The following is a 14,926-nucleotide window of genomic DNA, read 5'->3' on the forward strand; positions in this document are numbered from 1 at the left end:
AGGAAGTGACGCCATCACGCGGCTCTTAAAGCGAACGTCGTTGTTTCGGGTCAGACGGAAACAAAACACACGCCAGTTCCGGCCAAAATAACTGGACTGCAGGTTTATAGCGTGTTGAAAGGATTAAGGGGGGATAGGCGAAAGCTCCGACAGAGAGTCAGGATGGTCTCTACGGTCCAGAACAGCGACGTGAAGCAGGTACGGGACGTTCATCCCTCTGAGGAACAAAGATGTCAGATCCATGCAAGAATCCCGGCTAAATAGTCATACATTAGAACTTTTTAATCACCGATTCGGGATTTGTCTTTTCGTTTTTAGTTCTAAACATTTCTTTCACAGTCAGGCTCAGTGATCAGAACAAATACTGGGTTCTGGAAGCAGGAGTTGTCTCGGAAAAGAGGGACGGGAGTTCTGAATAAATGGACGTGGTTGTTGACAGCCATAAAGGTCCAAATCAATAAACCCAGGGGAACCTCAGATAAATGTGGTCTCAAGTGTGTTGACATGAAAATAAAAATATATCCTGACAGTTTAAAATGGAGTACACACAGGAGGCTATGTCGCTGTTCATGTGGACTGCAAACTCTATGCAGAAGTACATATGTGTGTGTGTGTGTGTGTGTGTGTGTGTGTGTGTGTGTACTTTTTGCTTGCACTGTCCTCGTCTTCATCATCAGAGCCAAGGAGTGAATCTAGCAGAATGGCATGAGGTTTGGTGCTACTGGTGCAAGAACAGCCTTGCCTTTTTTTGTCCAGAAAGTACAGGCCCTCTAAATGTGACAACATCACCCCCTGCTGTTTGATCTGTGCCTGCGGTCACTAAAAATTATAAAACTTATTGTAAAAGTTTGTCTTTAATATTATTGGCTTCATATAATTGTGCCAGGACAGCCATCTGAAACACACACTGTATACATATTACAATAACTCATATCTTCAACCATTGAATAGTTGTATGCTGGCGTTATTGAGTATGTGCGCACTATAGCAGGCAAACGTTGGGAAGGTACTGTTACTTTACCCTTCTGAGTTGTCTAACTCTTAACCCTGCGGTTTAATCCCACTCCATGGCTTCTCACATGCATCAGCACTTATCCAGAGTGTTTGGTCTTACCACCTGCAGCCTTTTCTGGCTCTCTTCTTTGGCTTTGGAGTCTGACAAAAACTTAACCGAACAGAAGGCTTTCTGTGCTTCTAGCAGTGGACCTAGGCTCCACCTGAGTTGTGTTTAAACCTGATGACCAACTAAAGGATACATCTTATTGCTGTGTTTGATTAGAATAATTTTTCTTTTTTAGTTCTTTTTTATTATTATTATCACCAAGTTCTTTCTAATTCATTTTTTGCTTATTTATCAAATACCAGTGTAACCCTAATGATTAATATTGCGTCTTTTGACATTAAAACGGAAATCCCATAAATTAGGAACCGTTCCTGTGTTAGGAAGGGACAAATTTGGCTTGCACTTCAGTGTGACAGCAAGGTTGTGTTTCTTGCCCCCTGCAGAAAAACGAGGACCAGGCAGTGGTTGTCGCGGTGACGTTCGCTGCAGTCTTTGACGCAGAAGCTGAGGATGACAGAGATGTCTACAGGTTAGGTGTTGCTCTTCCTTTGCTGCAGGTGAGAAATTATAAGCAGTAGCCGTTAACTGCTGAGTATAACTGTTTCAGTGGTGTTCTTTTGATGGGGGACCACTATTGCACCAGAACCGCTGAGTTCAGAATACACTTTACACTTCGTTTGGACTCAATCCATCATACACAAGCCAGCTGACCTGAAAAAGCATTGAAGCAAGAAAATATAGATTTGTGTTCACATGAGTTTTTCTTCTCTTCTCGCTGCATGGCTCGTGTGTGTGGGTGGGAGAGACGAGGAAGCCGATTCGGGAGCTTGCTTGCAAAGTTTGGCGGGGGCGGGGGGGGGGGTGTAATTATACTACAGGCCACAGATGAACCTAGAACAACATCTAAAGCTCTGTAGGCCTAACCTCCCTCAGTTAAGGTCAAAGTTCATCAGTCAACAAAAGAGACACTGAGCAAAATGTCCTCAGTGGGTGAGTTCCAAGGCCAGGACCCTCTGTTGACCCTAAGGAACACAAAGATCGGTCTCACATTTACTAAAAACATCTTGATGACCTTTGAGAAAATATTCTGTGGATAAAGGAGGCAAATGTGGACCTTTTTGGAAGGTGCGGGTTCTGTTACATCTGACTTAAAAATTGCTGCTCTTTTAACAGACCACCATACTGATCAACAGCGTGCATATAATGTAATGGGTTTGGGGACGCTCGCTTCCTCAGGACCTCAAGAACCATTAGTTTGTGACAAAAAGGCAAAAACTAAAGAATTGTGTTCCCACAAAGAAAAAAAAAAACAACAATTGATTTCCTTGACAGTAAGAAGACTGTAGTCCGACTTAGTGAGAGCAGACAATATTTGGTTTTCCTCAGGTTCTGCAGAGAGTGAACGAGCGTCTGCTGGAGGAGAACCCTGTCGAACATCAGCTGTTTGACATCATCTTGATCACTACTGAGACCCGGCAGCAGCAGCAGAGCTCCAGCATCATTACCAGCACCAGACATCACGGTAGTCTCACCTCAGCTTCCTGGTGATGGGGATCTCTACGTCTACACCGTAACACTTGGCTTTTAATCATGTCATTGCTGCTCTGTTGTAGGTCTAGAAGTCGGCAGGTTTTGCTTTTCGAGCGAAGATGACTTCATCGAGAGTCTCGCGCAGAATAATGTTCAGCTCTTCTTAACCACCGACGGAAACGAAGCGTTGCGGGCGACACAGCAGGGTCAGGAAGCTTCTTCTGGTTTTGCCTCTTTTATAACTGTTTACTTGCTCAGACACTTCCTGAAGCCCCATTGGAACTGCAGAGCACACTATGAATCAGTGACAGACACACACTGCCACACCGTAACGTCTCTCATAGCACTGAACTTTAGACCTGAATGTATTTGTCAGAGTAGCCTGGCGACTGACTGTATGGCCCTAGTTTAGGATGAACGTGCTGTTCTCATCTGGCTTCTGATTGGTCTAGGAGTTCCCTCAGCTCTGCTAGATAAGAACTCCGCTTCCTGTCCGTCGGACCAGCTCAGAGTGGTACTCTGCCAGGATGCTACCATCCAACCCGATGCAGACTCATCGGGAGCAAGCAAAAAATCTGCTCAGGTACGAACACCAACACGTATCTTTTGCAGAGCCTTTCATGCATACTTAAAACTCACTGAACTTGATTTACGTTTTCACATATTTCAGCCACAAACATCTATCTGTTTAATGTTCTCTGAAGCCCCCTGATATCCCCCTTTTTTGGGGGGGATAATCATGTTTTATTCTCCTTACACGTTATAATTAGGCTCTACTTTGTAGTGGTCTGTCTCATAAATTACCAAGAAAATAAAGTGGAGTTTGTGGTTGTGATAAAATGAGAAAAAGTTCCATGGGGTATGAGTAGACACTAATGTGATCTTAAATGTGACATTTAACCAACAGTTCCCTGTTTTGTCTCTGCAGAGCTTTTTAACTCGGCTGGGCCAGATTCGGCAGAAGTTCGGTATGTTCAACAGCCCTCTCTGCTTCACCATCGTGACGTCATGCGGCGGCAAAGACAGCTGCTGCAGCGCCCTAAAGTCACTGCGGTCCCTCGGCGTCAGTGTGGACGAAGCATACTGTCTGGGCGGGGCCCCGCGTGGCCCCATCCTGTCAATACTCCGACCTCACTTCCTGCTCAGCGATGGATTCAGTCAGCTGGAGGGTTGATTGCTTCATCGTTTGGACTTCACAGAAATCCTAAATGCAAAAGTCTTTAAATAACGCTGTTTTGCAAGAACGTTTTGTGAATAGCATGTAGATCAACACTGGACAGTCACTGACGCCCAAAACGGGATGAAATACAAAGCAGGTTCAACACAGCTGAACTGGGCAAACGTTGAAATGTGTGCAGTGTTGCTTTGCAAAACCTTAATCTCCACTCAGGGAAGAATACTGGCTGTCATATGATTTTGTTAACTCTGCAGAGGAACAGTAGATGTGTTTGCTATTAGTCTAAGAAAGGTGTTGCAGATAGTTACAGGAAGCTCTTAAACTTCACCATTTTTATTTTATTTTATTTTTACAGCAAGTGGTAAAAACGCAATTAGAAAGGTTTGTTTTGTTTTCATATTAAAAATTCAGAATACTAAGCTACATCCAAGAGGGCCAGTTTAACGGCCTTCTTGGTAGATTGAGATCAAATCTGTAAACCTATCCTGTTCATTCTCCACTACCAACATCAACTCTTCTGCTATTGTTGGAACTATTGATGAATGACTTTCCTTCCTGTAGCCAATCTGCAGCTTCTTGGTGTTGCAAAGCAGAATACAGCTCTGTGACTAATCATGTTTCTAAGTATATAAGTATATTTGGCACATTCTGGGTTATATTTTTGCCAAATGTCATCAAAATGAAATTTCAAGCTAATTTTGCATCCGACTTGTGATCTTAATGGAGGTTGGCAGAAATTCAGAACATTTACATTTTGACCAATAAGTCTTGGTACTTTTAAAAGGCTTGTTAAAATGTGAGAAATGATGTCAAAATATTGTTTAATATGATAATGCAGACGTCAACTTTGTTATAAACGTGAACCTATTTCATAAAGATAAAATAAAGCAGGATGTCCTGATTTTTCTGGCTTAATCTTCTGTCAATGTCACTAAAGCAATCAACAAGCTAACAGCCAGGCTCAGTTGAGGCTGGAAGGCAGGTGTGCCCAACATTAACAGCTAATGTAGTTCAGGACTTCCAATCAAATGATGTTGAAACATATATCTGACCCGGATTAATACATTTGTTGAGATGTAATGAATTTAATATATAAAGCTGTCACCGCACAATTTACCTCCTTTAGAAGCACACCAAAGATGTCTGTGTTACCCTCTGGACCTGTTGCCCCCAGGACATGATGTTGGATAAGCGGGAAACGATGGATGGACAAGGAATGAAGAAGCTTTCATGCTGGGAGGAGATTTTGAGATGAAAGAACATTTTGGACCACGGGGTTCAATAATGACTAATAATTCGAGCCATGGAGTCATTAGAAGATAGGATGGTTTTGAGCTCTAAATCTCCAACCACCACACAGCAGCGAGCCACGCCTACATCTCAATGCTCTGAACCGTGCCACACCTGCCTGATAGCAGCAGCCACAGCAAGATACTTAGAGGAGAAGTGAGGTAAGATCAGCAGGTAAACCAAATAACTGGTACTACTGGTAATTGTAAAAAGGGGAACAGACTTTTAAAACATTACAATTTTTAAATGGTTCTTTAAAAGGGACTTTGCTTTATATTTTACACACACAACCTCTGATGCAGAGAGGGTATCTAGCTTGATCAGCACCTTTCAGTTCCCAAAACTGTAATCATGAAACTCCTTTGTTAGATAATCAAACTTAGCAACGAGTGTAGAAATGTGTTCTGCTGTTTACTGGGAAGAAAATGCAAACTCTCTCCGACTACTTATTAAATGTTGGGGGAAGGGGGGGATAGTTTAAATAAAAAAGAAACCAACCAGTCAGTCAATTTAATGCACACTATCATATCAGTAGGGTGGTATTTCAATGAAATCAGTGATTATCAGGTGAATCCCATCTTGCTGACTGAGAGAGATGTGCACTCTTGGGGCCAGTTGTAATGATTCATGAGGCTCAGGACAACCTTTGACACCAGGTCTGTTTGCCATGCATGCTGTGTGTCTGTGAGCAGCAATCATCACACAAACCGTGGGATGTTCTTCGGGATCGGAAAGAAGTCGCTGCCGCATAAAGGTTTACACAGAGGTAAGGCTGCTTTAACAGACCACAAATGTTTTTGTAAACGTTTATTGTAGTTGAACACTTGAGTCACTGGAATATGAATCTGCAGTGTCCAGAAGTCAGTACTGTGTCAGAGGTTTACTAATCTTAGGTCAACAGTCAGGCTGAAATTTCTCCCCTGCTTGTTTTTATCTCAAGTTTCCTCTGTTTGCTGCCATCCTTCCCATGTTGAAGTCAGATCCCATAAATAACTGAAAAAAAGGGGAAAAAAAATCTACCCATAGTCAACTGCTTTGAATCCAAAAACTCCAAAGAGCTGCAGGTAACCTAAATTGAATATTGACTTGACTTTCAGCCCCGTTTTTCAGTTGAATACGTCTAGCTCTTGTGACTTATAGTTCTTGCTGACATTATTGGTTGATATTACATTTTTTATTAAGTAGCACAAGGTAGACTAACTTTTTTTTTTAGTATCATCTTCTGATCTGAGGTGCCATGAAGCCCAGCGGGCAGCTGTGAAATTAATCTGAAGTTCTAAGACGAGCTGACCTGGTGACATCTTTCCTTCAGAGAATGGCGGCAGCAGAGTCGAGCCCTCTGACCACCCACGTGCTGAACACAAGTGATGGAGTCCCAGGCGCCAAGATGGCCCTGAGCTTGCATCGACTTGACACCAAGCTGATGATCTGGACAATGATCACTGTTGGGTGGGCTTCGATCGCGTTCATCTTTTTAAACATGACTTTCTTTTAGAAAAAAACGTTTATAACTGTTTTGTTGCTCCAGTCATAGCAGTAGTTTTCTTTGAACTACTAGTGTCAGTCACAGTACCCCCCCCCCCCCCCCCCACACACACACACACAGATACAAATTTAATAGGTTAGAGTAATAAAGAAAAGAAATGTTATAACATTGATTTTAACTGAGAATTCCAAACGAGTAGATTATGTCCCTTCTAATCTTTCAGGACAACAAATGAAGATGGCCGCTGCCCAGGACTGATTAATCAAGAAACTTTCATCCCCGGCATGTACAAGCTGCGTTTTGAGACGGGTTTATACTGGGAGGGGCTGGGAAAGACCTCCTTCTATCCCTATGTAGAGGTGAGATTCATATAAACACCACCTGTTAAAATAATGGAGGATAAATGTTATATATGGGACCAAGAGAAACTCAAGGAATGAAATCAAAGTAAACAAGAACCAGAGGTTGCTCAGCCAAACAATACATACAGCTTTGCTTTCAGCTGTGTTAAAAAAGGCTTTAACTAAGACTTCGGGTCTGGTTAAATCATACTGACAGGCACATTCTGCTACATACATCTAGGGATTGAAACTGGGTTACAAAACAAGACAATACTTAGCATTCATACAATTGCAAACGGGCCGCTCTCAATGGACCTATCAAGTGGATTATCTTGTGTGAGTTCAGAATCACAATCAGAAATACTTTAATAATCCCAGAGAGAAATTATTTTCGTCACACGCTCCAGATATACAAACAACATAATTATATATATATACAACATTTTCCACAAAAGATAATGTGATAATGGCAATGTGCAATAGAGAGCAAAAAGAATGAATAAATGTTAATGATGTTCAATAATTCTGTAATTCTGCGTCAGAGGGGGGGGGGGGGGGTGTCTGACTCTCAGAGGGAGGCTTTGTAAAGATTTATGACCACAGGCAGAAATGATTTCCTGTGGCGCTCTGTGGTGCATCTGTGTAAGAAGAGGAGTCATCTGCTGAAGGAGCTCCTCTGCTGGGCCTGTGTGTCGTGGAGAGGGTGTGAGACATTGTCTAAGATGGACTGAAGACTGGACAGCATCCTCCTTTCTGCCATGGTCGTCAGAGTGTCCAGCTCCTCCCCCACGACATCACCGGCCCTCCTGATCAGTTTGTTCAGTCTGTTGCTGTCGGCAGCCCTCAGCCCACTGCCCCAGCATGTGACAGCAAAGAAGATCGTACTGGCAATAACAGACTCATAAAACATCCTCAGCATCGTCTGACAGATGTCAGCTTTGACCCTTTTTGTAAACTGCCTTGGTGTTTCTAGTCCAGTCCAGCTTATTGTTAAAGTACACTCCCAGATACTTATACTCCTCCACAGTGTCAACAGAGACCCCCTGGGTGGAAACAGGGGTCACAGGTGCTTTTGCCCTCCTCAGATCCACTATTAGCTCCTTAGTCTTTTTCACGTTGAGCTGCAGATGGTTCAGCTCACTCCAAGTGACAAAGTTGCCCACCAATGACCTATATTCACTCTCATCACCCTTTTCAGTGCAGCCAACTATTGCTGAGTCATCAGAAAACTTCTGAAGGTGGCAGGACTCAGTGCAATGAAGTCTAAGGTGAAAAGGGTGAAGAGGAAGGGGGAGAGGACAGTCCCCTGAGGGGCCCCAGTGTTGCTGACCACCCTGTCAGACACACAGTTCTGTAGGCGTACATACTGTGGTCTGCCCGTCAGGTAATCAACAATCCAGGACACGATGGGGGCCTCCACCTGCATCGCAGTCATCTTCTCACCCAGTAGGGCCGGACGGATGGTGTTAAAAGCGCTGGAGAAATCAAAGAACATGATTCTCACAGTGCTCGCCGGCTTGTCCAGATGAGTGTAGACTCAGTTCAGCAGGAAGATGATGCTGTCCTTAACTCCCAGGTGGGGCTGGTAGGTGAACTGTAGTGGATCGGTGAACGGCCTGACCATGAGCCTTAGCTTCTCCAGGACTAGCCTCTCAAAGGTCTTCATGATATGGGACGTCAGTGCCACCGGTCTGTAGTCCTGAGGGCCGCTGGGACGTGGCGTCTTTGGCACAGGAACGATGCAGGACGTCTTCCACAGCACGGGGACTTTCTGGAAGTGCAGGCTCAGGCTGAAGACTTGGCTAAGTACTCCACAGCTGTCTTCTCACCAGGTCAGGAGTGAAGGACACTGTAGAGGTAACAGTAGGGGGAGGGGGGAGGTCCCCAGGTTGTGGAGGACATGATGTGAAGCAGGGGGGAGGGGTGGAGTCGGTGGATGTGGATTGAGGTGGTGAGGAGTAGACAGGGGGTCTGCAAGGAGGAGGAGTGGGGGGAGGTAGAGTGGTCGTTGTAGGGAAGCCAGCAGCAGAGATTTGTGGGGGATGGGCCGCAGTATCAAACCTATTGAAAAATAGGTTCAGTTCATTAGCCCAGTCCACGCGACCTTCTGACCCCACACCACCACTAGACTTCTGGAACCTGGTGATGGCTTGCATTCCACTCCACACATCCCTCATGTTGTTAATCTGGAGTTTATTCTCCAGATTTCTCCTGTATTTGTCTTTAGCCTCCCTGATTTTACGTTTGAGTACGCCCTGCACTCTCCTCACCTCTTCACGGTTGCCATCTCTGAATGCCCTCTTCTTCTCATTCAGGATGGCCTTTATGTCCTTGGCTTATGTAGCTTTAAAGGTACATAGCCACGTTATTCGACATTTTTTAAATTTATGCATCAGTATCTCACATACAAAGTTTTTATGAAAGATTATCATGTCCTGCTGGCATACTAGTTATTCCTTTGTGTTTTGCGCTTTTTTTGCTCAGTTTGTCGGTAAATAAAGCTCTTCATGTATATTTATAATAACAACGGAAGTACGACACTGCGCATGTGCAGCAGGGGATAAACAAGGAAACAGCAAACGGCTATTAGCATCTCCCAGCGAAATGTGAAAAAAATGAAGAAGGGTTCAAGATCTAATGAAAAAAAACACAAAAACATATGATTCCAAGAGGGTAAGACTGGAATAGCACTGGGAATAAAGTATGAATGCTGGTGTTCCCTGAAGCAGAAGCTAAAGCTGCCAAAGCTCAGATGTGACTGCAGAGATGATTGACTTGAGTAAACGTCCTTATTAATACTGTGATAATTGTAATAGCAACGCTTTTCTTAGCCTCTACAGTCTTAAGTACAAATATTATAAACAGATAGATTGATTGATTGGCTCTTAACTTGATGCTGTGTCAATGTTTCCGTTTATGAACAAGATTTTTCTTTCTCCTTGATGTTCTGATATGAGGCTCTTAGAGTTGATGTAGATGGGTTTATTTAATTGATAACGCTTGATCTGTGGTCACACCGAGCTGTTCCTTTATCGTAAGGCATTGCAGAGGGTTAGGCTCGGTCCAGCATCATTTACTAGTCATTTTGTAGTCACCGTCTGGCTTTCCGATTGTTCTGTGATACCGCCGGTCTATGGTGCCACGTCTGTTTATCTGCTCATCACGCCCGGTTCTATTTAGCCTCAAAAAGGACACTATCAGGATGGATGCTTGATGTATATCAACTTATTTTATCATGATCAAACGTTTTTTTAATAAGCATATAACTATAAGCTATGTACCTTTAAGCTCCAGGTGGTTCTCACCAGTGCACCAGCCGATGTAGAAAATGCTCATTTTAAATAAACAAATTGCCAGACGATCATAAAAAGGAGCTATTACAATGGACGTAGACCTTGTCTGTAAAGCTGCTGTAAACAGTGTTTTCCATCCTGATTTAAAAGAGCCAAGCATTTTTGCACATTGTTTGAGGGAGTTGATTTCAGAATGTAGGAGTATAGAAACAAAATGAAGCAACCCCTTGCTTTGTTCTTGGTCTGGGAGCATTGATGGAATGGTTATCTGATACCATAGGAGTCTATGTGGTTCATGCTAACAGGTAACTAAAACAAAGCAGTGGATTAATATACACTTTTCTTTTCTTTAGCAGCATTATGAACGAGCCTAACCTTTTTTTTTTGGATAATCTGCCGAGTCTTTTCTTTTTTACTGTTTTGCATATGAGTCTTGGTGTTTCAGGTAAACATTAAGATATTCGCATGCTTCCGCCACCTCCCCGTCCTCCCATGAAAGAAACAGGGTTTGACATATCCCTGTTTCTCCTAAAAACTATAAACATATATGATTTATTGTTTACATTCAAGATAAAGGCAAAGCATTCGACCAGGTCTCAGTACGCAGACTCTTTTCCATCTCTGATACACTCAACAACCACAGCCACCTCCAAATAACTGTAGCCTTAACTGTATACCATTTTGATTAAAACCTACAGGTGCAGTCCCATGGTTTGGTCAAGAACTCGACTGTCCTTTCAGTTATGTCTACCAGAAATCTTAGGTTGGAATGAACTTGCAGTTACTTTTCATTGAGGCATCAAGACTGGCCTACTTTAAATGAGTTTGGATCACTGCAGTTTCCAGGCCTGAGCAAAACTGTCTGGTTGATGGGAAGAAATAATTTGAAATAATTTAGATGTAAAATATCTTTTCAGGTTAGATCCTTAATTCTCGATTAAATGTGTGAAGACTCTGGTTGTAAATAAAGCTCAAATTCTGCTTGTGCCTCCAGTGTTCATCTTGTCTAGATGCATTTTTTACTACCAAAGAAAATGTTGGTCTATATTAGGACAACTGCATCCACAACTTTCCTTTTTTCTTTCTTTCTTTTTTTTTTTACAGTTAGTTACATTTATCTTACCTGATAATGTACAGGCCTTTATTAAAGGCTGGGTTAACATCAGGCTGTTTGTACGGGGCTGTCTGAGTGGTCCTACAATGCACAGTGTTTTCCTACTTTGTGCCTCTGAGTCATTTTTATTTATTTTTTATTTTTTCAGATTGTGTTCACCATCCATAACCCTACACAGAAGTTTCATCTCCCCCTGCTGATTAGCCCCTTCTCCTACAGCACCTACAGAGGAAACTGAAGCACCAGCTATGGCAGATATAACCTCATCTGTTGTCAAACTTATATTTTAGAGATGCTTTCTGTATGTAATAACAGAATATAGTGTGTGGTGAATGTGTGATAAGGTACAAATTTGAAAACCATGTATCCAAATTACACTAATGTTCTAGTTTTCTTTTTTAAAGGAAGATATACTGTACGTTGTTAAGTAAATCAGAGAACATGTCAGAGGTCTACCCTTGGTCCACCATCCAAATGCACTCCAGACTGAGGCCTGCTGGGGTCTCTCAGACAATATTGATAAAATGGCTTCAGTTCTTATTGGCACAACAAGCAGAAGCCAAAGAGAGTGATTTTACAGGTGGGAGACATCGTCTGTTTGGGGGAGTTTAAGATAATTTGAGAGCTAGAGGAATCCCTGCAACTTGTATCCAAGAAAAAATGGAAGTGAGATACAGCCTAAGAGAGAGAGGACATGTTGGAGTACCATCTTGTCTTATAGGATGTGTTCTTTTCCTTTTGTTCATTTTATTCCCTCCCCTTATCCTCTCCTGCTCATATATATAAGCATAGAGCTCTGCTGTTAGGTAAGAGTCAAACAATGTAGCTGGGATGCTTTTTAAAGAAACACCTGTGGCTGTCTTTTTGAATAAACTCTTCATGTTTCTTGTTATTAGCGAAACCTTGGTTTTGGTAGTTTTTGTTTGGTAAGTGTCCTTTACTGTAACAATATACATACACCTAAAAATATAAGAATGTCATGAAAAAAATCATCCCACAATCCTTACAGTAACTTCCTCTTAAGTAACCAATTTTCCCCTAAAAGCTCAGCAGATTTGGAAGGTTTCTCAGCCAGGAGCCAGAAACTCACAAGTAAGTAAACTTTATTTATATAGCACCTTTCACAGATAAAAATCAAAAAGTACTTCACAGAGTGTAATAAATACCAAATAGAAATATCGCAAGAACAGCTTACAAGGATAACATCAAAAATTCATACATTTAAGTAAATGCTTGTCTAATTAAAAGTGTCTTCAGCTGCTTTTTAAAGGATTCAACAGAGTCGGCCACATTGAGAGACAGGGGCAGGGTATTCCACAGTCTGGGGGCAACAGTTTGGAAGGACAAGTCCCCTCAAGTTTTAAACCGGGTCTAAGGGACCTTCAGAATGTTTTGGTCCGATGGCCATCCAGACCTGACAGACCCCCTGTCCGCTCCTCACCACACCAATCCACATCCACCGACTCCACCCCTCTCCCCTGCTCACGTCCCCCACAATCTGAGGTCCTCACCCCTCCCCTTGCTGCTGCCACCTGACATGGTGAGAAGACAGCTTGCCAGACTGCATTCCTGAAGAGCTGCAGGCCCTGATGGTGTTTTCCCCAGGGTGCTCAAAGCTTGTGCCGATCAGTTGTGTGGTGGGCTTAGCTGAGCATGCACCTCCAGAAAGTCCCCGTGCTGTGAAAGTCGTCCTGCATCGTTCCTGTGTTAAAGACGATGCATCCCAGCGGCCTTACAGACCGGTAGCACTGACGTCCCACATCATAAAGACCTTTGAGAGGCTAGTCCTGGAGAAGCTAAGGCTCATGGTCAGGCCCTTCACTGATCCACTGCAGTTCACCTACCAGCCCCACCTGGGAGTTGAGGACAGCATCATCTTCCTGCTGAACTGAGTCTACACTCATCTGGACAAGCCCAGCGAGCACTGTGAGAATCATGTTGTTTGATTTCTCCAGTGCCTTCAACACCATCCGCCCGTCTCTACTGGGTGAGAAGATGACGGCGATGCAGGCGGAGGCCCCCATCGTGTCCTGGATTGTTGATTACCTGACGGGCAGACCACAGTATGTACGCCTACAGAAATGTGTGTCTGACAGGGTGGTCAGCAACACTGGGGCCCCTCAGGGTACTGTCCTGTCCCCCTTCCTCTTCACCCTTTTCACCTCAGACTTCAACCACTGCTCTGAGTCCTGTCACCTTCAGAAGTTTTTCTGATGACTCAGCAATAGTTGGCTGCATTGATGGGGGTGATGAGAGTGAATATAGGTCATTGGTGGGTAACTTTGTCACTTGGAATGAGCTGAACCATCTGCAGCTCAATGTGACAAAGACTAAGGAGCTAATAGTGGATCTGAGGAGGGCAAAAGCACCTGTGACCTCTGTTTCCATCCAGGGGGTCCTGTTGACACTGTGGAGGAGTATGAGTACCTTGGAGTGAACTTTAACAATAAGCTTGACTGGACCAGGAACACCGAGGCGGTCTACAAAAAGGGTCAAAGCCGACTCTTCTTCCTGAGGAGGCTGAGGTCCTTTAACATCTGTGGGACGCTGTTGAGGATGTTTATGAGTCTGTTGTTGCCGGCACGCTCTTCTTCGCTGTCACATGCTGGGGGCAGCGGGCTGAGGGCTGCCAACAACAACAGGCTAAACAAACTGATCAGGAGGGCGGGGGATGTTGTGGGGGAGGAGCTGGACACTGACGGCAGTGGCAGAGAGGATGATGCTGTCCAGGCTTCAGTCCATCTTAGACAATGTCTCACACCCTCTCCATGACACACTGACCCAGCAGATGAGCTCTTTTAGCAGAAGGCTCCTCTTACCCAGATGCACCACTGAGGATCATAGGAAATCATTCCTGCCTGTGGCCATCAATCTCTACAACGCCTCTCTCAGTTATCGTAACCCCCCCCCCCCCCCCCCCTCTGTAACTGTCATTTATGCATTTTCTGCACTGTTCTTGCACAAGTCACCATCACTTCACTGGGTTTCCCAAGGGAAGAGATATAACTATTGTGATATGGTAATACCTTGTATGGAATGTTGTAAATATATATATAACAATATGTGTATTCTGGAGCATGTAACAAAAGTAATTTCCCCCTGGGATCATTAAAGTATGGCTGAGTCTGAGTCTGGGTATATCATTAGACACATTTAACAGAGCTGTTTTAATGGAGTGCATCTTACGGTAGCCAGATGGGATTTATTTTTGTTCCAGTAGAGTAGTCACCTGCCCTGCCACTAGATTCTCCAGAACTGTAGCCAGAAAAGGCAATTTTAGAATTGCCCAAAATTTGCACGGATCCGATGGGTCCATTGTGTTTTTTTTCTCTTCAAAATAGGGCTTAAGGCTGCTTGTTTGAATAAGCTTGGGACTGACCCCGTAAAAAAATAAATGTTCCAGAGTTTGCCCACATGTGGGCTGAAACATCAAATACTTTTAAGAACAGTGATGTGGGTACAGCATCTAACGGGCAGGAAGAGAATTTCATCATTCAGTAAAACTTTAACATCCTCCTCAGTGACCAGAGTAAATGAGGATCATAAACACACTGAAGGGCCAATACTAGACATGCTATCAAAAAACAGAATTATACTGATAAATATCATCATAAATAAATATCATCAACGTG

At 43.5% G+C, this 14,926-nt stretch overlaps 2 protein-coding genes across 3 annotated transcripts; both read left to right on the forward strand.

The window, feature by feature from the left end:
* The first annotated feature begins 56 nt into the window (after nt 1-56).
* Nucleotides 57-4,672, forward strand: LOC105927058 (cytosolic 5'-nucleotidase 1A). The gene is made up of 6 exons (XM_012863653.3): nt 57-198; nt 1,507-1,620; nt 2,450-2,585; nt 2,677-2,799; nt 3,046-3,176; nt 3,522-4,672. The coding sequence occupies exons 1-6, from the start codon at nt 163-165 to the stop codon at nt 3,765-3,767; spliced, it is 786 nt and encodes a 261-aa protein (XP_012719107.2). The 5' UTR covers nt 57-162; the 3' UTR covers nt 3,768-4,672.
* Nucleotides 4,673-5,720: 1,048 nt separating this feature from the next.
* On the forward strand, nt 5,721-12,210 carry urahb (urate (5-hydroxyiso-) hydrolase b). Of its 2 annotated transcripts, XM_021317081.2 has the most exons (5): nt 5,740-5,826; nt 6,001-6,124; nt 6,373-6,509; nt 6,770-6,905; nt 11,443-12,210. In XM_021317081.2, the coding sequence occupies exons 3-5, from the start codon at nt 6,376-6,378 to the stop codon at nt 11,530-11,532; spliced, it is 360 nt and encodes a 119-aa protein (XP_021172756.2). In that variant the 5' UTR covers nt 5,740-5,826; nt 6,001-6,124; nt 6,373-6,375; the 3' UTR covers nt 11,533-12,210. The 2 variants fall into 2 exon arrangements, with proteins under 2 accessions (XP_036001636.1, XP_021172756.2); XM_036145743.1 differs by lacking the exon at nt 6,001-6,124 and having other exon boundaries at nt 5,721-5,826.
* Nucleotides 12,211-14,926: the final 2,716 nt, after the last annotated feature.

Source organism: Fundulus heteroclitus, chromosome 2 (genome assembly GCF_011125445.2).
Source record: "Fundulus heteroclitus isolate FHET01 chromosome 2, MU-UCD_Fhet_4.1, whole genome shotgun sequence".
NCBI lineage: Eukaryota > Metazoa > Chordata > Actinopteri > Cyprinodontiformes > Fundulidae > Fundulus > Fundulus heteroclitus.